The sequence below is a fragment of the Calidris pugnax genome, unplaced genomic scaffold (assembly GCF_001431845.1).
Source record: "Calidris pugnax isolate Ruff unplaced genomic scaffold, ASM143184v1 scaffold164, whole genome shotgun sequence".
NCBI classification, from domain to species: domain Eukaryota; kingdom Metazoa; phylum Chordata; class Aves; order Charadriiformes; family Scolopacidae; genus Calidris; species Calidris pugnax.
Window position 1 is genome coordinate 80,160 of NW_015090895.1, and position 24,592 is coordinate 104,751.

Genomic DNA, 24,592 nt, shown 5'->3' on the forward strand with positions numbered 1-24,592 from the left:
ACATTGATATTCTGTTCAAAGAAACATGGTAAAATATGACATCAGTAATTTTTGAGAACTGGTGGTATTTTTTAATACAAAAGTAAATAGTTACTTTGTCTTGGGGCAGGAGTTTTTAAAATATTCACACATCCGAGGTTTGAAAACATATGGTGTTACGTTCTGGAAGCAGTTTACGTTGATGATTTCAGTTCCTGGAGTGATGTAAGAGTAACTTTCTCCTGACTGCCCAGGTATGAGCACAGAGGACATCAAAAGCGAAATGCATTCCAGGTTATTAGCTGCTACCTGTAATTTATCTTAATAAGCTTTATTGATATGACAATGCTGTATTCCCTGCCATCCAAAAAAGATTTGAGCGTGAAGTTGTCTAGGCTTTGTCTTTTTTTTTTTTTCAATTTGTAAGATTATAAGGAAACTGTATTTTCATACCCCTTAATCAGCTGCTTCTGTGTTTGTGCGCGCCAAAAATTTCTGCCTTTTAGTGCACAGGCAAAGGCAAACAAAAAATCCTTGCCACACTAAGAGTTAAATAACCTTTCTTCTTTACCATCTACAGACGCTGTGACTGATGAAAGTTAAAGGCCATGGATGAAGATGGGCTTGAATTGCAGCCACATGAGCCAAATGCATTTTTTGATCCAACAGGTCTGTCAGGAGTTAATATGTAGATAAATCTTCACATTAGATGCTATTGACTGTTTGTTGTTTATTTTGTTTTAGCTTAAAAGCGCTGTGCTGCATCAATCCGTTTGTATAGACTAGTCACTTCTAATTTTAAGTTGTTGTTATTACTAAGAGAAACATGAATGAGCTACTGTTCTGCCAAGTAATAGTTGTTTGGATATTGGGGGAGAGTCTAAAAATTGTTGTTCATCTTAGTTACGTTAGCATCTACTGAGGACTTGCCTTATCAGCTCTGCCTATATCTGCCTATCTTAATTGCTTATAGGCTATTATGCCTGCTTTACTAAATTGCAGCATAGTGTTAAAGTTGAAGTAAAATAGAAGTAGTTTCAGTTATTAACCACTTCATCTGAGTTAGTTTTACAATTTAATTGCTACTTTAATTATGTTTTTCAGGAGCTGATGCAGGACATATGGACGGAGATCAGATTGTTGTGGAAGTACAGGAAACAGTATTTGTTTCAGATGTAGTCGACTCAGACATAACCGTGCATAATTTTGTTCCTGATGATCCAGATTCTGTAGTAATCCAAGATGTCATTGAGGATGTTGTTATCGAGGATGTTCAGTGCCCAGATATTATGGAGGAGCCAGATGTATCTGAAACTGTCATTATTCCTGAACAAGTGCTGGACACAGACGTAGCCGAAGAGGTTTCTTTGGCTCATTGCACTGTCCCAGATGATGTTTTAGCTTCTGACATAACAGCAGAAGCAATGTCTATACCAGAACATGTACTGACAACTGAGTCAATGCATGTACCTGAAGTTGGACATGTAGAACATGTAGTTCATGATAATGTTGAAGAAGCAGATATTGTCACTGATACTCTGGGAACAGATGTTGTTTCTGAAGAAGTCTTGGTGGCAGACTGTGCGTCAGAGGCAGTGATTGATGCCAATGGAATCCCTGTGGAACATCAAGACGAGAAGGGCAACTGTGAAGATTACCTTATGATTTCCTGTAAGTGTCTGGGTAAAGCCATCGAAATTCTTACGATATGGGCCCAAGTGATGCTTGAAATATCTGAGGGAGGGGTTACGACGATACCAAAACCAGATTTTCTGTGTTATTTATTGTAATACAGATCTCACAAAGGCACTCAAATGGGGGTATTTTAGGAACATGTACCAGCTAAAATTTCTGGTGAGGCGAATGGAGAGAAATACTGGCAAATGCATGTCTGATTATAAGTTATTTTGGTCGCATTTTATAGCATATGAACAAAAGAGTAAAAATCCCAGTAAACTAAATGGCATATACTTAGTAAGAACTGGAAGAAATGACATTGCTTGAAAACGCATGTATGTGCAGGTTACTAATACTATTGCCAAGACATAAAGAAAACAAAAAAAAAATCATGGGAAAGGGAAAGTAAAAAAACCTGTTTTATGGAAATCCAAATGACAATTTGTTATCCTTGTCTTGTTTTTTTGCTAAGTCCCCACCCCTTCCACCCCATTTATAGTTAGATGCAGGCAACAATATGGTTTTCTTTGCTGTTAAGATGTGTTTTCTTCTCTCGATAAGCAAAGGATGGCTGCTAACAAAAAGAGTAGCTAGTGCTGCTCACAGCTGAGAAGCAACCGTGAATATCTTAATCCCCCTGAGGAACAGTGGCACAATCCATTTGAATCATATTTCAAAAGACTTAAAGTAGAGGGTGGAGAAAACCAGAGCATACCATCAGTCCTTTCTCTACTGAGGATATGCATTTATGTGAACTAGAGCTTACTCTAAGTATGTTAGTTATTACAGTGCTTATTCATTGCAGCACCTAGGAACATCAGAGTGTCACTGCTGAATGTTTGTTTGTTGTAGAAATAAAAAAGCTTTGTTAGGCTGGTTGGTTTAATTGCCATTTCAGGCACTTCAGTTTTGTGTAGCATTAAATGCCTCCATTGATGAGGCACACTTTATGCTCTGCTTCATTTACCTCTCCTCTCTCCTCTCTCCTCTCTCCTCTCTCCTCTCTCCTCTCTCCTCTCCTTCCTTTTTTTTTTTCCTTGGACACTTTTTTGAAACGTGTAATAACTTGTTTTAATTTTATATTATGCACTTATGGGTTTTAATGTAGCTTCTCCTTACCTAGGATCACTGCATTTCTTAATTTTTATCATCTCTTGAGTTCCTTGAGTAACCTTGTGCAGCCATGTTTTGAGTTTATATGAGGTACAGTTAATTCTCTATTATGTGGGAAAACAATGAAATGGGATAATGCAAAGTATGGGTAGCACAGAATATTGTAAAATTAAGCTGCAAAATCATGCTGAGGTGAAATAGATCAGGGATGCTGCTCTCAGAAATAGTATTTATCCAAGCTAATAAATGCACTTTCATATTCTGGACCTGACTTGGATCAGATGAAAGCAGCTGAAACGCATCTGCACCTGCAGCATAGTTAGGCAACAAAGTGGATGATCCACCTATGGATAATTGAGACCTGAGTGAAGGCTCTGGTGGTGATCCTTAACCTGGTTCTTATCCCTGACTGTAGCTCTTTAAGATACTCTTGCTCCTGTCTCTCTGCTCACCCTTCCCCTGCAGGTTGTCATCCTGCAGCAGGGGCAGCAGAGTGAGGCCTCTGGGGCTGCTGTCCTAGGAACACTTTGCAAACTCTGTGTAAATTCAAGTGAGAGGGGTGGGTAGATCCATGTCCCATTCAACCAGTGCCAGTGGCTGAATGAGGACAGAACGTGTTGGTGGTGGCGTATCGCAATGATCCCTAAAATACCCACCCAGCTAGGAAGTCTTCTTAGATGTACCAGTTGTTGGCAGGTGGTAACTGGCAGAAAACACAGGAATTTAATTGTTCAGTTGTGCTGGAATATTCTCCATTTTCAGTCGTGTATTTCTGTGGTTTCATACTCTATTTAATATTAAACGCCTCTTGATAGTCTTGTGATATAGTTTGGTTAGATTCAGAACCTTAAATAAGCCAGCATTTAAAACAATCGTTACGCTACAAAACATGCATCCTTTCTATTTGTGTTTAAAATGTTAAGTATGTTCTACAGTTGGTTTTAAAGGGAAGTTCCCTGTTACCACCTACTGTGTTTAAAGCCTGCATAACAAGTTCTTCTGGTTGTGCAGTCAGAGTCTACTGCTTTTCCGTCAAGTAAAGACTATCTTGCCAAATAGTCTCTTCGTTGTATGGAAAACATTATTTGAATTAATTTCCATATTTCTTTGTTGCATTGGCAGTATTTGTGTTTATTGATCTGTTGACTCTCTCAGTTCTTCAGTTGAACTTAGTATTAGGTGGTTTTTGAAAGGAACGTTAGCCTGGTTTTTGATTTTTCATCCTAACTTGTAAATTCATGCTTGATTTTGGCAAACTTCCCTTGACTGCTAGGGCAGATGTTGGAATGTAATTTTGTCTGCTATTACAGTAGCCAAATGTAGCTGCTTCCCAAATGTGGGAGCTAGACTGTGTTCTTCAGGATGCCTTTGCCGTTCAAGCAGGTGATGGCACTTCATGTTCTTTCTGTTGTAGGTTTCTTAGTCTGTATCTTTCAATAGAAGTTATTGGCAAAATCTTTTTGCTGTCTTCTTCCTATCTTCTGGCTCTCTTTAGGTGTTTCCATTTTTGTTCCTAATGAGCTGGATCTACATAGATTTTTCTTAAGACCGTTTTCTTGGCTTTATCCTGAAGACAGCTGTTTTGAAATGACTAATCTATGTGTGCTTTTTTTAATGTTGCGTTTCTACCTTCTTTCTTGGTTTCAGACTGGTTTCTGGTTTGTCTTTTCAAAGAGTACAATTCCTGTGGGTTTCATTCTGTGACTTTGCTTCAAGAAGCTCAGTGGTTTTAATATTTCTTTTCCCATTTAGATTTAATTCAGCCTCTACATTGATCACTGATACTTTTTTGTGTGTGTGTGTGTCTTTTCCATTTCCAAGATAATGTTTCTTGGCACAGCTTCTATTATCACTGCCTTTTGATGTACTCACCTTTTTCTTGGATAAGTCTTTGCCCTTAAGCTTCATTTTTGGTCCGTGGTAGACTTGGGGCACTTAAGCAGAGCAGAATCAGATATTAATTCAACAAAGAACGCAAACTCCTACCAGTTAGTAGCTCAAAAAGGATTCAAGGAGGTTTGCTAAATGGTGAGGCACAAAGGAGGTGTGACAAGGGGATTCTGGAGAGAGGGAAAGGTAGCCTCACAAACATGATGCATGCAAATACAGGGGCTATGCTATGTCCAGCCATATCCTTACTTTGCTCCGAGTTAGACACGTCTTTTGCTTGTCGTATCTGAATTAACACTTTTCATTACAAGAGTCAGAACCCAGGGTACTCAGAGAGAACAATGATTGCATCTTTTCATAGGTTTATGTGAAACCCATATATTCTCATCCTTGTTGGATGTTTAAGTTGAAAACAATGGATCTGATCCACAAAGCCGTAAAGTTCATGTCTTCGTTAGGGCCATCCAGTAGACTTCTACTCAAGAAAACAAAGTGCTTTTATTTATTTCCTAAGCATAAGTGAACACCTTCCTCTTTTTCCCTGGAGGTTCTTCAAGATGTTGGAAATCATGTTTTTCTTTATGTGAGATAGTACTTGCTGCCATGGAATTCCATGCTGCTCAGGAGGTCACTGTGAGAGGTGAGGGAGATGAGAGTTCCCTTGAGCTGAGTGATGCCTCAGAGCTTGGTCTGATTTGTGTGCTGGGGAGAGCAGGAGAAGAAGGGCAAGTGTTAGACAACCAGTTTGGAGCTCAGGAAGTTCTTTTCTAGATTGTTGCCCTTAGGGGAGCTTCAGGTGGGTAGGGTATACTGTTGCTCCTGTGTAATGGCAATGGCATTAAAATCAAAATAGAACAGATTTCTGTTTTCCCACAGGTTGGGAAACCTGCTTTGCCATTTAAGAGGTAACTGGACAGTAAAAATAACTTCTTCAGTGGACTAGGAATTCTCTGCTACCAAGTGAAGTACAATTAAAATGTTACTGTCACAGATAACTGAACAAAGTCTGTCTGGGGAATACAGCGTGCTTTTAATCTATTTTAGAGAAAACAGAATAGTTAGCAGTGGCCTTTTTCATTAAGAATTATTAAATAGGGTTGTTTATTTTGTAAGCAGGCAAGTATCCCAAGATATGCATTTTTTTAGCAGCAAAGAAAATCATTTGGGAACATAAAAGCTGACAAAATATATTATTCTTGCCTAATTGCTCCTTAGACAGATTTTAAGATCTGTTAAACTCTTGTAGATACAGACTTTTTTTAAGAAAAAAGTTTGTAAGAATTGTTTCAGTTTGTTATTTAGCAGTGAGCATTGTGTACTTGCAAAAGATGGAAGGTTTCTTACTGCTTAAGTGAATTTTATCTTTTACAGTTCATTTATATTGCACATACAGGATAAACAGAAGGAAAGAATAAATGTAAAAGCTTGTGGAAACCATTAAAAAATAACAGTTATGGATATTGGCATTTTTCTAGTTAGGAGTAAAAGACTGCAAGGCTACAAAGTCTGTATCTGCTGATCCATTAAATATTGGATATAAAAAACAAAAACCAACTTCTTGAGGAAAGTGTATGTGCCACGGTTTAACAAAAGATGTACCATTTAAGCGAATGTAGGATCTTGGGGTAGCATTTATGTTCCTATATGGGGAAACTGGCGTCCTCTGGGTTTTAAATACTGCTTTTACTATCAATGCACAGGGGTTTGTTTCTGTCCCAAGAATGCTATTGGACTTATTAAAATACAAGGGTAAAGATATAGGAGATCATTATTGGTTGGACATTATAATTTATGATGTCATGTGATTATTTTTTTTATTAGATGTAATGTTTTTTAGGAACAAATGCTGTCATCATGATAGCACACGTTAAGCAACCTGTTGTTAATGTTGCCTACATCTTTTATTTCTTTGCTTTACTCTTTATTCCTCTTTTTTATCTGTTGGTCTCTTTTTGTTGATACCCTTGTAATGTAAATGGTAACTAGACAGTTTTAAATATGGTACATCTTTCATCTTGTGTGACACCTTTCTCATCTGTTTGTTCTTTTAAGAAAAAATGAAGCATTTTCTCTATATGGAAGCAACTACTGGAACATGCATACTTTTTTTTAGTTGTTTCTTACAGCTCATAGTATGCAAAGAGCAGGCTCCTTTCATCAGTGAAGTCTGAGAAGAACATTAGCAAACCAGCCATAGAATGAATTCTTGCAATTTACATAAAATAATGACGTGCCTAATAATTTTTATCTCGCTACCAACTAGTAGAGGGAAGGGGGAAATACACCTAAAGTTTTTAGTGTTCAGTTAAATGTCTAATTAAATGGAGGCACAAGGTATGACAGCATTGGAATAATGCTAGTTTGAATTTTTTTTCTAGCACGTGACTTGTGATTAGTTTAATAACTGCCCAGGATATCTACTTGAAAGGAAGTGATCTCTTACAAGCTTAACTAATATTTTTAAGTACTTTTGGGTTTTTGTTGTTTTGTGGTTTTGGTTTTTTTTTTAATTTCAAAGAGGAACAATGTAAGAGAAGATCAGTCATGCACAGTATTTGTGGGATCCCTTGATGGACTGTGAATTTGAATGGAAAATTTAAACATCATCAGAGTTCCAACTTTAAACATTGATCAGTCAAGTATTTATGAATATCATTTTCTCTGATTGTGAGACTGAGATACGTGGAGAATGCAGAAACATAGGGGAAGCGTTAAATAGAAATCAAATTTCATAAATGCTGTCAGAGCATCAATGAATCAGTGAGGTAAAAGCTTATGTAGCCATAGAACAAAATACCATGGAAATTGTGCTTTGTGCGATAGATACCCGTTCTCTTTTGCCTTGTTTGTCTCTTCTTCTGATTTTTATCTTCTTTTTTAGTTTTTCTACCATTTTCTTTCCACCCTGCTTTCCTTCCTGTTACCTGTTTGCTACTATACTGCAAATACTATTACTTTTAAAGCCCTTCAGGGGCTTTAGTTTTTCAGCTATTGCCACCTGTCAAGAGTGAAATTTTTTCCTTTGCATGAGAAAAGTTGGCCTAATATTCCTCCACGTGAATTTCCTTACAGTTTAATGGCGCTGTTAAAAAATATTTAAACCAGTTGTTACATACTGAAAACACTGTTGGAGGGAAATAAGGGATGAACAAACTCTAAATTGTGTAACGAATTTTTTTAATCATGACTTTGAACCTTGGAGAACTTGTTTCAAAGAGTAAATGGAGCATGTTTTTAAGATCTAAATTAATTCTTCTGTTGTGTGAACGTTATCAATGAATACTTCCATATATGTATGGAAGTAAACTCTGTGTTGGTTAAAAGAAACCAGTGCACATAGGTTTGTTTTCTCTTTGATTGCTTCAGCCATAATTTTCCTTCCTTGAATACGTTCCAGCATCAGTTGAGCTTAGTGGCAGGCTTCCCCTTTGGCTTCAGCAGTGTAAAATCAGTCTACGCTCATTTGAAAGCCTTCCAAGTACACGTGCGTGACACTGGAAACAGCCAAGTTAAAGGAGAACAACTACATAAATTTAGTGTAGGAATGAAAGCAAGTTTACTTGTCAGAGTTCCAGTGACGTTTGGTGTTTCATGCATATGCCAAAGAATTTATGAAAGTCTGCTCAATAACTGAGTATATGTACTGTGGAGCTACGTTGTTAACGTGATTCCAAAGAATATCTTAAGGTTTTTACTTTTGAAATGCTTTGGGATTTCAACTACAAGGTGTTGTGTTGTCCTGGGACACAAAATCACTTTTAAACATCATACTGCATGAAACATTCTCTATGGTGGCCATTGATTATGAACTTGGCATAAGAGTATTGAATGTTTTTTCTGCTGCTCTTTTGGTGAGGAGATTTATTAATTTATTTTAGTGCTTCATAATTTGATGTTATTCATATTTCTTTGTGAATAATGATGCCTGCTTGAGAAATTGTACTTAAGTACAATTGTGTTTGATACATGAGACAGAATACGTGCTAGTTTATCTTATTTAACAGCTAATTTATTGACTTCATGGCAGGAAAATAATCGTAATAATGTTTTGAGGTGTTTTTTTAAAAGCAGATCTTTAAGTAAATGGAAGAATTGCAGTTACTAAGTAGTTAACAGTGATTTAGTTAGGGTAGTTTAATGAGTGCCAATAAAATGAGCGTACTATATTAAGTATTTTGTGTGTGGTAGGCATGGCAGTTAAAAATTCTGTAACATTTATGGGACAGTTCTTACATTTGCTTTAGCATAAATTTCTTGTCTTGTTCTCATTAATTGAATTCATGTATGGATCTGAGGGGACCATCTCAGCCTCCAGAAGGGACTTTATGAACAATAAAGTCACAAATTACAAACCTGTGCCATCATGTTAAGAGTTCTTGAATGATCTGAACACTCAAGAAACTTGTGAGGCTTTTGAAATTGAGACATTCTCTGAAGGCCTTGAGATGCTAGGTTGGATTTTTGTGAACACATATTTAGTATTTATGTCTTGAAAACCCACGCTTGGTAAAGTAAGATGGTGCGTGGGTGTGCATGCCGATGCAGAGTGTATCTTAAAAATCCGAAATGTGTTCCTCGTAAAGCTGGCTGTTAGCCCTGTTTATGTGGGAGGCCCAGGCAAGTTACGGCAACTCAAGCTCAAGTATGGTGTCGGTTCCCTTCTGAAAGGGAGAGGAAAATGAGAGATGGTAGTAAGGAGAGTGTATAGGGCTACAGCATAAAATCGAGCGTAAATCCCTTTCATTAAGGGCACCATGAACAATTAGTTGAATAGGTTCACCAGTGCTGTAGTGTCAGGGCAGCACTTTGACGCTGTGCTTGTTCCCTCAGTGGTTGAGTGGGTGAGAAAAGTGGAGGGGTTTCATCCTGTAGTTTTCATTTAGGTTTCCTCTCTGGTGAGCTGAAGAAGCATCAGTAACACCGCCATGCAAGGAACCAGGCCTGACTGGCAGAAATAGTACCCCTTACGTTAGAGACAGGGTTGAGCAACAGATAGTGCTTTTTTAAAAACCAGTTAATAGCTTATCAGTTGTGAAGGAGAAAGCGATTAAAGCTGAGAGTAAGTGAAATTATGCCACAGAGTAAGTACTAACCTGCAGTTTCTTCCTGCCATCATCTTGCTGCAGATCGCTGTTTTCCTATTAGCATTGCCTGGTGTGGTGCTCATGCTTCTAGTCATACCACTGCAGCACTCTTCCCCTTTAACTAGAAGATGTGGCTTGAGTTTATTTCTGTTTACTGTCGTCGTTTTCAAGGATATGAAAAAAGTATTTATGGGCAGGTTCTTTATCACGGCTTCATTTTAAACTGCTTCCAAATTTGAGTAATTACATAATGAAGTATTTCATATATGTCTGTCTGTATATGACTGGATAATTGTAATAACTTGTTTTTGTAGTGGATGATGCTGGTAATATAGAACACGAAGGTTCTGCTGAAATTACCATGGAAGCAGAGTCAGAAAGTGGCTCTTGTAAAGTGGATGGCATTTGTCCAGAAGTCATCAAGGTCTATATATTCAAAGCAGATCCTGGAGAAGATGATTTAGGTAAAATACGCTCATTTTAGAATACTCCAACCTGACATTTGAAATTTTGCACAAATAAAGACTGTGGTTTCTCAGGTCATTTAGACTGCAGATCTGAATGTTAGAGAGTTAGAGACTTTCAGTTTGCTGTGGTTTAGTATAGAATTTGAACAAATTGTATTGAAAATATTTTGCTCTGGTCTTTCTAATTAGGTGGCACAGTAGACATTGTGGAGAGCGAGCCAGAGAATGACCACGCGGTTGGATTACTCGATCAAAATAGCAGTATTCGTATTCCAAGGGAGAAAATGGTTTACATGACTGTAAATGATTCTCAGCATGAAGATGAAGACTTAAGTAAGTAGGTGGCTTTCATTTGGGAACAGGGATTTTCACTTTCAACAGTGCAGTGTTCCTATTAATTTTTTCTTGACTTTTTTTTTTCTCTTAGATGTCGCAGAAATAGCTGATGAGGTTTATATGGAAGTGATTGTAGGAGAGGAGGATGCAGCAGTGGCCCATGAACAGCAAATTGATGACACTGAAATTAAAACTTTCATGCCCATAGCTTGGGCAGCAGCTTATGGTAGGTAATTCTCAAAGAATTCTTCCTGGTGACACTGTCTATAGCAAAATGTCGGGGATTGTTTTTTGGAAGGTAGTGGAGTATTTATGCTTTTGTGTTTGTTTATAAAGTTCTAGTTTAAAAATGGTTTCTTGGCTTAAGAAGCCTTAAAATTAAAAAGAGAAGAAGAGAAAAGCTGTCAGGCAGGCTTCTTCTTATTCCTAGTTTAATAAGTATTTTCCTTCGTATTTTCATGTTGTAGAAGGGGAAGTACGTGAGCTTTCAGCTGAAGAATCCCATCTCAAGTACATTTGTCCTTCACAGTTTTAGGACACAGTAAGAGCTGGCTTGGGAATAGAACTGAATATTTTTATTTGGTGGTACAAAAAAAAAAAAAGCAGATGGGTGGGAATATGTAAGAGTCAGTGTAACAGTGAAATGCAACACTGACCTCTAGCTTGGCTTAAATGCTTTCTAGAAGGAACATATAAACACATGATTTCACTAATGGAAATAATTAATTGATTAACAAAAAAGAAGCCAGAGTGTGACATCTTAAAATTATTGCAGAATCTTGAGAATATTTCCAGCATGCAAAGTCATTTTCCTTGATCATTAGTATCTGCCCACCAAGTGGTGTACAAACTGATTTCCAAACCTTACATAAGCTGGTAGACCAAAATCTCATCTTAGAAAGGTTTCTGTATTGCCACATTCTCCTTCTAAACATAATTTGAGTAAACAGAAGAAATAGTGGAGTAGAGGACAAAACTTAGGTTAAATGACTGTATGGTGTGGGCTGTGGTGATGGTGCCAGCCAAAAAAAAAGGCAGGGAAGTGCTGAGAATGCAATGGGGGCTGGAATTACGGACAAGGATTAGGGAGGGCAAGGTTTGAGGGAGCAGTGTGTGTTACAAGTTGTTTGGGAGATGGATGGTAGCGCACCCAGAGCCTTATCTTTGGCTGTATGCTGGTGAGCACCATTTCAGTGGAGAGGAAAGGACAGCAGCCAGCATGAGTGGGAATTAAAAATGAAATCAAGTGAACTCGAAACAACAGTTGTAGACTGAACATTCAGTGATTTTTGGAGAAGGAGGAGAAAATTGAGCAGAGTGTACTAGGAACAGAGAGATGGAATTGAAAGAAGATGTAAGAACGAGGGAAACAGTGGAGTTACGGCATTGTCACTAGTAAGCAGCCTAACATGCAAGGTGAGAGGTGACAGGAAGGGAAGAAATAATGAAGCATGAAGATGGCAGAGGCTTGTCATCTGTGCTTCCCAGAACTCTTCTCCACTTAAGGAGGCTTTAAGAGCTGATAACAATGGCATCTGGAAATGTTAAATTTGTTTTGGTGCTGTGTTGTGGCAAAGCCCAGTCCCACTGTGCTTTACATTCCAGAAAGTTCTTACAATTTTATTCTAGTATTAGAAAATGTTTGGGGCCTATTTCAGATTATACTCCAGAAGGACTCTTCATACATCTGTTGCAAACTTTCTACCTGTAAGATGTAAATTGAGTTTTTTGTTTTCAGCATTTGTCACTTGCCACGTTTGCTCTTGAACACTTGAGCTAGCTATAGATCAGAATCTCCAGAATTTGCACATGCCTGTTCCTGGCTCTGAATCTTATATTAATCATGAATGTTCATTCTCAGCACTCTACGAAGGGAACAGCTATTAAGCATCTTGCACTTTCTTCCACTTCAGTCTTCCTGTCTTATTCGTGTGCTTTGCTTTCACTAGGAACTGTTGCCTTCTATTGATTCAAGTAAATGCTTAATCACAAAATCTGTCATTAAAATTTACCTCTGCCCTTAAATCACCAATGTTAAACTGTTTGCCAATAAATACCTTCCCAAAGTTATAGATATATTTACTTGTAATTTGCATGTTTGTTTTACATCCAGTGATACCATTTGTTTATTAAACATGAAGCTCTGTGAGGCAAAGATTGTTTCCTTCTTTCTATTGTACAATTCTCTGAGCATGCTGTTTGTTCCCAGTAGAAAGAATTTGCAAATGTTAAAGCATCAGGTGTGCCGGTAATAAGTAGTGTTCTTTGTGTGCAAGTTTATGGGCTGTTCAGAACGATTCTTTGATCATAGTTCCAGTTCTGAGACTTGGTGTGTGAGAAACCTCAGTCAGGTGAATTCAGATGTCCAGAAGTGAGTGGAAGCTCAAATAGGGCACAGTAAATATTGTGACATGCTGTTGTTTACTGCTGTTAAACATTTTTGGGCATAGTTAGCAACCAAAGAAATGCAAAAAGTACTGCATTTAAAGGAGAACTATTTGTGAAATGGAAAACTATTTATTCCTGTAAATGGTCTACTCCTGTAAAATCAGTTTAACAAAGCCAGCGCTTTTAGGTTCATAATACCTAAGTTAAATACAAAGAAGTTTTGCAGCTCATCCTGTGCATTATTATGGTTTGATTAAATGTCCAGATAACAGCTTACAATTTCTTATATTGTCATTGTAGAATTTGTGGCTCAAATAATCTGTAGAGTGGTGATGGTAGGTAACTTTTTGCCTTACCTTGTTAGGTAATAATAACGATGGCATCGAAAGTCGGAATGGCACTGCAAGTGCTCTTTTGCACATAGATGAGTCAGCTGGGCTTGGGAGACTGGCCAAACAAAAACCAAAGAAGAAGAGGAGACCTGAGTCTAGGCAGTATCAAACAGGTGAGTACCTGGTGGCTGGTTATACTTTCCTTCCTCTGGGCAGTTACTCAGAAAGAGATGTACTTTGCTGGTAGGGTGTGCAGTGTCTCGTAAAAAAAGGTGATTATTTTGGGAATTAGTTTGTTGGCAACATTTCTACATCATAAATCAGTGCATATTTAATTTTCAAGTTCTTAAACACATAGTTGGTTTGAATTGGGGGGGGGGTGTTTTAAAAGAAACCATCTCTGACAGAAAAAATCACTCCCATAGCAAAGGGTTAAAAACCTATATACTTAACTTGCCACACCAGTTTTAATGTTTAATGTAACTTTTTTAAAGATGAAGTTAGATAAACAGTGTTCTGTGATAGTACTTTTAAGGAACCCTTTTTGATATTTATGAAAATACATAGAACAACACATTTCATTATATCAGCTCAATAAGTAGCTGGAAAATCTGAACATTATATATTACAGTAGGTAGTGTGACTTCTGTACCCTTTTCTGTTTTAATTGTGAAATAAATTGCCTTGATGTTCACGGCAGTGCTCTTACTTGCATCTGTAAGAACAGATGTGCTGTTTTGGCATTATTTGGTTTCTGCTGTTACTGTGTTATGGTCTGAATGATTTATTTGGTCTGATGAAGTTGAAAAAGCACGACTGTTTTCTTTAATAGCCTTACCTTAAATGATACTAAGAGTTTCTTTCCAAATTGTGAGTTAACTGTAGGAGTTTGGTTTTGTCTAGCACTGAATTAGTAAACCAGGCAAATTTTAATCTTAAAGTTTGCTTTTGCTATTTCCAGCTACCTAGGCAGTTCTCCTTCTAAAACATTTTTGGAAAAGAGAGCTTTTTAGCATGCCTAGACAAATTCAGGGTAAACAAATCAGGCTGAGGGACGAGTGCAAATAAGTTCCAAAGCTTTGAGGTGTCTGTATGTGAAATGTGTTCTCATTGATTCCTGCTTGCTACCTCTTCAGAGTGTAACTGTGGCAGATGGCACAAGGAGGAGGTGTTAATCTGGGGACATGTGAATTGTAGTCAGCAGTAGGTGATGAAGCTGCCAGATTAAACTTTATCTGTAGATTCGTGGAAAGTCAAAGGAGATGATGTGCTATGCTTACTATGTAATACTCTGTTTAACAAGTTGGCTGCTGTTCTTTGCACCAGTGTTGGTTTCTGTGTGTATTTAGTGTGTGAACTCACTCAGAATTCTTCAAGGCAGAATTATTTGAGGTGAAGAACAGCTGGGTGATGCTTTGGTTGTCTCCATCAAAAAACAGTACCTCCTTTCTCCTGATGATGAATGAAAGTAGTAATTCCCTCGGTTTCTTCTACCTAACCCACTAATGAATTGAAGTAGTAATTCCCTCAATTTCTTTCACCTAACCCAGTAATGAGCTTGTTTATTGTATAGTACAGCGTATGTGTCTGACTCTGATCTTATTTAACAATTCAGCTGGTTGTTAAGGTTGAAACACGACATTTATTGACGTGTAATATCATAGCATGGTATTGACTGAAGCGTTTTCTGTTGTTTTTCAGCAATAATCATTGGCCCTGATGGTCATCCCTTGACAGTCTACCCCTGCATGATTTGTGGAAAGAAGTTTAAATCGAGAGGCTTCTTGAAAAGGCACATGAAAAATCACCCGGAGCACCTTCTTACTAAGAAGAAATACAGATGCACAGACTGTGATTACACTACGAACAAAAAAATCAGTTTACATAACCACTTGGAGAGTCACAAGCTGACCAACAAAACAGAAAAGCTTATCGAGTGCGACGAGTGTGGGAAAAGCTTCTCCCACGCCGGAACTTTATTCACTCACAAGATGGTGCACAGGGACAAAGGAGTTAATAAAATGCACAAGTGCAAATTCTGCGACTACGAGACGGCAGAACAAGGCTTGCTGAGTCATCACCTCCTGGCTGTCCACAGCAAGAACTTTCCTCACATTTGCGTGGAGTGTGGCAAAGGGTTTCGCCACCCGTCGGAGCTGAAGAAGCACATGCGGATCCACACTGGGGAGAAGCCCTACCAGTGCCAGTACTGCGAGTACCGATCCGCCGACTCTTCCAACTTGAAAACTCACGTAAAGACTAAACACAGTAAGGAAACGCCCTTCAAGTGCGACATTTGTTTCCAGACTTTTTCAGATACCAAAGAGCTGCAGCAGCATACGCTTATGCATCAAGAAAGTAAAACGCATCAGTGTTTGCATTGTGACCACAAGAGCTCCAACTCGAGCGATCTGAAACGACACATAATTTCGGTCCACACGAAAGACTATCCTCATAAGTGTGATATGTGCGATAAAGGCTTTCACCGGCCTTCGGAACTGAAAAAACACGTGGCGGCTCACAAGGGTAAAAAATTGCACCAATGCAGACATTGTGACTTTAAGATTGCAGATCCCTTCATTCTGAGTCGCCACATACTCTCAGTTCACACAAAGGATCTTCCCTTCAGGTGCAAGAGATGTAGAAAGGGCTTTAGGCAACAGAACGAGCTGAAAAAACACATGAAAACACACAGTGGCAGGAAAGTTTATCAATGTGAGTACTGTGAGTATAGCACTACAGACGCCTCAGGCTTCAAACGGCATGTTATTTCCATTCATACAAAGGACTACCCTCACCGTTGTGAGTATTGCAAGAAAGGTTTCCGAAGGCCTTCAGAGAAGAACCAGCACATTATGCGGCATCATAAAGATGTTGGGCTGCCTTAAAGTCTCTTTCACAGACTTACGGCTGGAATTATAAAGGAATTTTGCCTTTCAGGCACTTAGCTTATTTTAAAGCCAATCACCTGCGATCACACACACACACAAAAAAAAAAAAACCAACAAAAAAAAAAAACATACTGTGCATTTGATTTGTTGCTGTATAAAAATAGGATTATTGCTTCTAGTTGACTTTTATACCTTTTGTTCAATAGCGTGTTCTGAATTCTATTCAGTTTGTTTAATAAATGAAGAAAAGATGGCAACAATAAAGTTGCATTTAATAAAGTAAACCCTGTCTCTTACTGAATTTTTCAACCGTAATAGTTTATTTAAGTATATTTATCTTACTGACCTCGTTGATACTCACAGTGTCCATGTTAATGCAGTTTTGTCGTGAATTTTAAAAATATGAAATTTCGTTTGATAAAATTGTCAGAGGTGTGTATAAAATGGGGAATTGTGATGCTGGAGGTAAAGTCAGTAGGGCCCACCTGATTGTCTTGTTTTGCCTATAGACTTTGTGGCAGGTTAACTGTTTTCCATTTGAGGAGTTACACATCTGACTTTATTGCGGAAAACTATTCTGCGTTTTAATTCAGGTTTCAGAGATGATAAAAATATTTTCAAAGTGGTTTGGGGCATTTGTTACCTTTCTTTGGCGAATTTTAAAGTATGCTCAAATATTATGTTTATTGTTCTGTGCTTCTTTGTCTTCGAAAGGATTTGCCTGTTACAAAATGAGTTGGTGTTTGTTTTTTTTTTTCCAATTTACTACTGTCTTAATGTTGGAAACATGAAATACTGTTGTTCCATTTGCAGAGTTAATAGATCACAACTGTCTGTACGTGCCGGTAAACGTACCTCAGGCTTAATGCTTTTATGTGTATTGGTATTTCTTTGAAAGAACAGCTTGTGGTTCAGGTCATGTTTTTATTGTTTTAGAATAAAATTTAAGACCAAGAGGTGCCTCGATTTTGGAAAGCAGATATTTACAGTGGGAGCTTGAGAGGGGGATGTTGTGGAGCAGATGCATTCATAAGGAGTAGAGGTGTTTTAATGTAGATATCCTTAATAGGAAGAGTAACTTATGATAGTAACAGAACTGTTTCTAAATTCAGTGTTTTTTCCTGAGCCATTAGCAGCTCTGTTAAGCTGCTGTTTATTAATTAGTACAGTATCCAGAATTAACCCAGTTCCTTTAATCTGTTTATAAACAGCTGGGAGAACATTACAATTATTATAAGCAATTTTGCCACCTGAAGACTATTATAAAATAGCGCCATCTCATTTGCTAATTGCAGCGTAAATGTACCAAGCACTAAGTCAGGTACTTTAACAACAACTGTGGAGCAAAGAAACCCAAACCTTTTAATTACATGCCAGATTTTGGGACCAGGCCCTGCTCCCCTTGCCCAAATTCTTGCCGAAGCCACTGGCTGATGATGGATTGCAGAACTGGGAGCTGGCTGCCTGCCAGCTGGGGATAGATCTGTCACCAGCAACTCGTTAGTGGGAAGGGTTCAGAACCTGGCCTTGTCTCTAGGCAGGCAGACTTCCTGGTGGCCTGACAGGATTTCTGGTCACGATTGCAGGTTTGGGGTGATAAAGGGACAAAGGTTTCCTTTCGGATCCGCATCTCCTCAGCCTTCTCTACTTTGTCTTGTTACCAAGCCCCTGCTCCTACTGCTCAGCCCTTCTGTTTCAAAACACTCGTGGTTTTCATTTGCAGTTCAGGAGAGCCCAATGCCATGTGGCTACCTTATTGTATAATGTCTTTGGTTTTTTTGTGGTGTTTTTTTTTTAATTTCGATGCCTGCTTGACGGTGCCCCCAGACTTGCCCACCCTGCTCTTGTCCAGTACTGCTCCTAAGGGGCTGCCAACCTTTAGTGTGTAATAAATATCTGTCCCTGTGCCACGCTGTGCCTTCGCTGAGGTCCCCGGGGAGGTCAGTGGATGATGCTGCGTGGCCGTGGCTGGCTGCCCCCTGCCCACCCATTGCCAAAATCAGACACAGTAAAGCCCAGCAGAGATTGGCCGTTGGCATCTTGCAGAGTACCCTCCTGCGACCCCTTTTTCCCCCCCACCCTCCCCTCTTTAACATTCAAGCATTTTTTAACTGGAAACCTGAAAAGCGTACAGAATCTGCCTAATTTCCCCTAGGGTTGCCGAGGATTTTAGCCATTTTGAACTTTATTTTTTTAAATAAGCTGAAAGACAAAGAACACAATTTTACACGTTTTTCTTTCTTTTACGTAGCCTGGAATCATACACACTTCTTTTTTTTTTTTTTTTTTTTTAAAGCACAACGTTGAAACTTTTTTTTTAATAAATAAGGGTTTGGTCAAGTGGATTTTGTAAAATGTATTTGTCTGTATAAAGAGCAAATGAAATTATAGTTATTGTTAATGTACTGACATTAGTTACAGGTTAGTTTTAATTCTTAAATAATTTGCTTAGCAAATGCTATAAAATGGATGTTTCAGTTTAATGTTTAAAAAAGGTACAGATTTTTACAAGGACATAATATAAATTATTGTTCTGTAGAAAATACCCTGTTAAATATTGTATACGTCCTTCCCTCTGTACACTTTGTAAAAAAGACAAAAGAAAAAAACAAAATACATAGAATCATATAGGGATGTGTGACATTATTGTAATTGTGTACTTGATAATAACGTGAAAAAATAAAATTCAAAATATTTTCCTGTTAACGAACGTTCGGTCTATTTGATGCCAGTCCCGAGGTCGAGCCTTGTTCTGAGGGACACGGGTCACCCTCAGCCCTCATCCACTAAGGCTTATTTTTCTGCTCCCCACTTTTCAGCTCGTTGTGTGTCGCTGGGGGGTGCGGGTGATTCGATCCCCTCTTTGGTCGAAGCCCACCTTTACAAGAAGGGCTGTGAAAGTGAAGGGCAGGGATGGCAGGTCTTCCAAATCCATTTTAATGCCTGTTCTTCTACCCAAGGATTCATGTCTGTTAGACACCGTGATGTTTTTTCAGCAAGGTGGCTGATGACTACGTGCTACTACCCTGTCCCAAGTGGGAGTCCCCAATGGAATCACAGGGTCACTTAGGCTGGAAGAGACCCTTGGGATCATCGAGTCCAACCATCCACCCTACTCCAAAGTCCTCCCCTACACCATATCCCCCAACACCACATCTAAACGGTTCTTAAACACAGCCAGGGATGGTGACTCAACCACCTCCCTGGGCAGCCTGTTCCAATGCCCGACCACTCTCTCTGTGAAGAATTGTTTCCTAATGTCCAGTCTAAACCTCCCCTGGCGCAACTTGAACCCATTACCCCTTGTCCTATCATCTGCAACTTGGGAGAAGTGACCGACTCCCGCCTCTCTACACCCTCCTTTCAGGAGGAATGAGGCAACCACCGCCAAAATTCAATTAATGAAATGTATTTCCTGATGCCTCTTGCCTTTGGCGCGTTGCCCCCGGGGTCCCGGCCCCCTTCCCCTCCTCCTGGATGCCCTGGGGCTGGGGGATGCCCAGACTGGGGCTCTGCCCCATCCTCACCTCCTGCCCCACTCCTCCACCCACTGGTCCCTGGTGGAGCTGGTCCAGCCTGGTGTTGGGAATGGAGAGGGCTTAGGGCTGTTCTTCCCACTGCTCTGTCAATGCTTCAGCCCGGTTAAAATTTAACTTATTTTGGTAATGGTTCCTCCAGCACAGGGCATCCTCTTTTAAGCTCATCCTGTTGGCCTCACGTCAACCCATTGTCCCCACTCACCTCATGACAGAAGTGCTCCCCGGTGTCTCTGCCCTCTGTACCTGCCTGAGAAGGGAGGAGGCGAAACGTGGAGGTGGTGGTGTCTGCTGGCCCACATCTCGTCAGGGTATTTAGTCCCATGCCTTTACTCTCGCTGGATCCCTTGAGGAAACCCTGACTCATCCACTCCCCGTCCCGGTTCATCCCGCAGCCAGGGTGGCGTTGGGCAACGCATCGCAGTAAGAAGTTGTCAGCCCAAGTTGCCAGCAATCTGCTTCTGGTTTGATTTGTTTTCTTGTTTTCTCCATCTACCTGATGTTCCTCAGCTGCTCATTGTGCAATTCCATGTTGAGTACCAGAGAAATTCAGGGCACTGGAGAAGAAATGTTTTGTTTGTTGTGCGGGTGTCTATTTTTGTCAGTTAGGTTGACGGTTGGACAAGATGATCTTTAAGGTCCCTTCCAACCTAGAAGATTCTGTGATTCTGTGAAATACACCCATTTCTAGCTGCTGCGAGGAAGAGCCAGGAGCAGTCACCAGTTCTTCCAGCTCATGCACTAGCAAATCCCACCCTCCCCTTGGATCTACCCCCCCTTTCCTCTTGGATTTCCTCACCTGTGACAGCCCCAACTCCTTTCCTGCCCTGCTGAAGGTTCCCTGGCTCGCCCAGGTCCCTGCAGCCCATGCAGGTGACGTCCCCATCGCTGGGACACTCAGCAAAGGCTGAGTCCAGAGCCTGGACGCCAACCACAGAGTTCTTTGACAGCCTTATTTGCGAGCCAAAAGGCTGTATCACTAATTAGGGAAAAAAAAAAATCTGGCTAACAGCTCACCACGATTCGCTGGCTTGTTGAAGGCAGTAATTAAAATTAAATAATATATCATTAATAGGAAACACAATTAATACGTTAGCAATTATGACAGGTAGAAAACTGACAAAGGAGTGGCTGACCGGAGCCAGTAAGCAGGTCAGCAGAGTGGTCAGGAGCAATGAAATAGTTGTCTTGAACTCTTCCAGGGATGGGGCATCCACAACTTCAACGGGCAGCCTGTCCCAGCACATCACCACCCTCACAGTGAAACGTTTCTTCCTAATATCCAATCTAAATCTACCCTCTTCCAGTTTGAAGCCATTACCCCTCATCCTATCACTACATGCCCTCTCCAGCTTTCTTGTAGGCACCCTTCACTGTAGGCCCCCCTTACACTGAAAAGCCACTGTAAGGTTTCTCCTGAGCCTTCTCTTCTCCAGGCTGAAGAACCCCAACTCTCTCAGCCTGTCTTCATAGGGCAGGGGCTCCAGCCCCCCGATCATCTTCATGGCCCTCTGCTGGACCCCCTCTAGCAACTTCTTGGCCTCAGTTCAGTCACTCACATCTAGGCACCAAAAGCCACCTGTGATCTTGGGACTGCCAAGTGCTCCACAGTCCCCAGGGGGGACCCGCACCTGGGTAGTGTGGTGGCCAGGAGCTAGAGCACCTCCCATGGTGTTTGGAGCCCATGGAGGGGTAGCAACATCCTCCAGGGATGTTTCCCACCTGCATCCAATGGACAAGATGAGTTCTTTGAAACATATGCGGGTGAAAAGACACTTTATGTGCCATGCAAAAAAGGACCTAACAGGGATCTCATTTTTCTCTTGTACTGGCACGAGCCAAGAGGCTGATACTGCAAAGGTAGCTTTAAGAAGTCTGGGACACGTTTTGTCCGACACAGCCAGGAAAACAAGGAACGCCAGGGCTGGATCTACTTGAAAGGATGAATCATAACCAACAAGCGCTCACAGGTACGGGAGCTGGGATGTTACAGCAGGTCAAACGGCTGGCAGAAGCAGAGAGCGCTAAGAATTAAGTACTTGAAATGGAGAAAATATATGCTAATATTAATATATGCTAATATCAATACATTAATATATTTGCTATGTTTTAAAATGTAATTATGGTATCATTAACACCATTTTGCCCATCTGTCACGGACCTACTAAGAGAGTACTTCCATCTCCTCACTTGTTAGCCATCTGATGCAGCAGTTTTGCTAGGAAGGCCCTGCCAAGGGGCAGTGTGAATTCCTGTAGGCAGTCAAAGCAATGCTGACACCACCAGCCCCACTGGGGGTACCCAAAGCAGCACCTCACTGGACTGTTGACCCATATCACAATAAACCTGACATGGATGGAGAGAAAGAACCCTCCACAACCCTGTATTACCATGCACCAGACCTTTCTATAGTACAACATAGACCTTTCAAAAAACCACCAACAAGCTGGGGTGGTGATACCACCTCATGGTAGCTGCAAAGCAAGGAAAGCCCCTGTCCCTCCTCTTTTTAGAGCAGTTCTGGGGCTCAGGGCTGACACCACAATTTCAGGTGCTTTACACGTGCAGGCACAGAGCCTGGGAAGCATCAGGAGAAGCTGGCCACTGCAGAAAGGCAAACAGCCTGCGCGCCAAGTGCCTTGTGCTGGGATTTCTGTGCAAGAACCACTGAAGGAGGGCAGGATCAGCTCCTGTCCGTGGCAGGAGGGATGAGGGAGCTGTACCACTGAGGTACTCACTGAGGCCAGGGAGCTCTTACCTGCAAATGCAGTCCAAAACCTGCCTGTAAGGTGGGTGTGAAGTGCCTGCTCCAGCGCAGCTGGCAAGTAGCATCCCCATTTGGCCACCTTCCCAGGAGCCCAAATCACTCATGCTGGGTCACGGGGCCTCCCGAGGGCTGCATGGGGAAAGAGCTACCCCCTCTCCTCCTCCCCTGGCTCAGGCTGGAGGGAGGGATGGCTGCTGGGCTGGCAAGAGTGGCTGAGCAGCAACTCCTTTCCTTACCAGGTGTCCCTTTTTGTAGTTGAGAGCTTTTGAAATAAGCTGCAGGCAAACCAAATGCAACACAAGGACCCGCTTGGCCAATAACAGGGGGTGGTTACAGAAAGGGCTGGCAAAAAAAAGATATTTCCTTCCTGCTGCAGGGAGACAAGGAGGCTGGGAAGGGACACCAGCAGTTAGGCTCCAGCTGCATTGCATTTCCCAATGCAGAAAACCCCATCCTCAGCAAAGAAAAATCCCCCGTAGTTGAAGGAACATCCCTGGCTCCCCAGGGAGGGGAAGGACTTGGTTTACCATCTCTGTTTAAATAAATACAAGTGGGATAAGGGAAGAGATGTTCCTCAGAACATAAACCCGCCCATGAAACACAGCAGTGCTTGAGGGGTAAAAATATTTGGCAAGTGGCCTTATTTGTCACAGGCCTTATTTAAAGGAAAACTAAACAAACTTGATCTTGACTCTGAAACTTGCAAAATAAAATTCAGATTACAGAGGAGCCTCCTAGAGTTGAGTTTCAAGTGCCTAAAAATAGCATTTCCCCCTCCTTTATTTATTTATATTTGTTGGAAGAATACACAACGAGCTGTAATGCAAATGGCAGGTAACACACAACTAGTCCCAAAGGCTCTGCCTACATTAACCAGCAGGCTGGACTGCTAGAAAAGGACCTGTACAGGAAGAGGGTCAATGCTGAGGGGCAGGTAACATACAACTAGTCCCAAAGGCTCTGCCTACAGCAGGCTGGACCTGTACAGGAAGAGGGTCAATGCTGAGGGTGCAATGTCCACCCATTAGTCATCTAAATGGGTTTTATATGGTTTGGATGCCACTTCTGGGTTGCGAGATCACCCCTGTGGGGCTGGGGACATCAGACATCAACCATTTCAGCCCCCAAGCCGCACCATGCACCCTGTGCCAGCAACCCCCAGCCAAGCACCTCGCTTCCCTGCAGGTGGCTTTTTCTTCCCCATCCCAGGATTAAGTAAATTCTGATATCCAAAGCCTCATCAGCCCTGCCCGTGCTTAGCTCGTTAGCACTAAGAGGCTTGTGAGCCTTAAATCAGTGATCCCATTAGTGGGACCAGCGGTAGGAACCTGTAGGAGTTGTGTTCACTCTTGGGGCTTCCCAAGTTCCAGGGGGAGACAGAAACCACTGGGGGCTGTTTTCTTTTGGTTTTCAGTTGGTCTGGCCAAGATCAAGCTAAACCATAGAATTACAGAATGGTTTTGGTTGGACAGGATCTTTAAAAGTCATCTGGTCCAATTCCCTTGCAATAAGCAGGGACATCTTCAACTAGATCAGGCTCCTCAGAGCCCCGACCAACCTGACCTTGAATGTTTCCAGGGATGGGGCACCCACAACTTCGCTGGGCCAGCGTTTCACCACCCTCAGTGTAAAAATGTCTTCCTTATATCTAATCTGGATCTACCCTCTTTCAATTTAAAACTGTTACCCCTTGTCCTATCACTACACTCCCTGATAAAGAGGCCCTGACCATCTTTTCTGGAGGCCCCCTTCAGGTACTGAAAGGCTGCTATAAGGTCTCACCGGAGCCTTCTCTTCTCCAGGCTGAACAACCCCAACACTCTCAGCCTGTCCTCACAGGAGAGGTGTTACAGCCCTCTGATCATCTTCGTGGCCCTCCTCTGGACTCGCTCCAACAGGTCCACATCCTTCTTATGTTGGGGGCTCCAGAGCCGGACACAGTACTCTAGGTGGTTTCTCACAAAAGCAGAGCAGAGGGGCAGAATCACCTCCCTTGACCTGTTTCTTTTGACGCAGCCCAGGATATGATTGGCCTTCTGGGCTGTGAGAGCACATTGTCAGCTCACATCCAGCTTTTCATTCAGTAGTACCCCCAAATTCTTCTTGATAGTGCTGCTCTCAATCCCCAGCCT

General features: G+C 41.1%; 1 protein-coding gene across 2 annotated transcripts; it reads left to right on the top strand.

Annotated features, from left to right (window-relative positions):
- Positions 1 to 393: 393 nt before the first annotated feature.
- Positions 394 to 18,863, top strand: ZFX (zinc finger protein, X-linked). 2 transcript variants are annotated; one of them, XM_014948351.1, is made up of 7 exons: positions 398 to 648; positions 1,084 to 1,650; positions 10,058 to 10,207; positions 10,400 to 10,543; positions 10,638 to 10,772; positions 13,299 to 13,439; positions 14,968 to 18,863. In XM_014948351.1, the coding sequence occupies exons 1-7, from the start codon at positions 588 to 590 to the stop codon at positions 16,152 to 16,154; spliced, it is 2,385 nt and encodes a 794-aa protein (XP_014803837.1). In that variant the 5' UTR covers positions 398 to 587; the 3' UTR covers positions 16,155 to 18,863. The 2 variants fall into 2 exon arrangements, with proteins under 2 accessions (XP_014803838.1, XP_014803837.1); XM_014948352.1 differs by lacking the exon at positions 10,058 to 10,207 and having other exon boundaries at positions 394 to 648.
- Positions 18,864 to 24,592: the final 5,729 nt, after the last annotated feature.

What these genes read in the sequence shown, in the direction of transcription:
- ZFX (XM_014948351.1), top strand. Translation starts at nt 588, where the DNA reads ATGGATGAAGATGGGCTTGAATTGCAGCCACATGAGCCAAATGCATTT. An exon ending in TGCATTTTTTGATCCAACAG is followed by an intron (nt 649 to 1,083) that starts GTCTGTCAGGAG and finishes TATGTTTTTCAG; the next exon opens with GAGCTGATGCAGGACATATG. An exon ending in AGCTTGGGCAGCAGCTTATG is followed by an intron (nt 10,773 to 13,298) that starts GTAGGTAATTCT and finishes TTACCTTGTTAG; the next exon opens with GTAATAATAACGATGGCATC.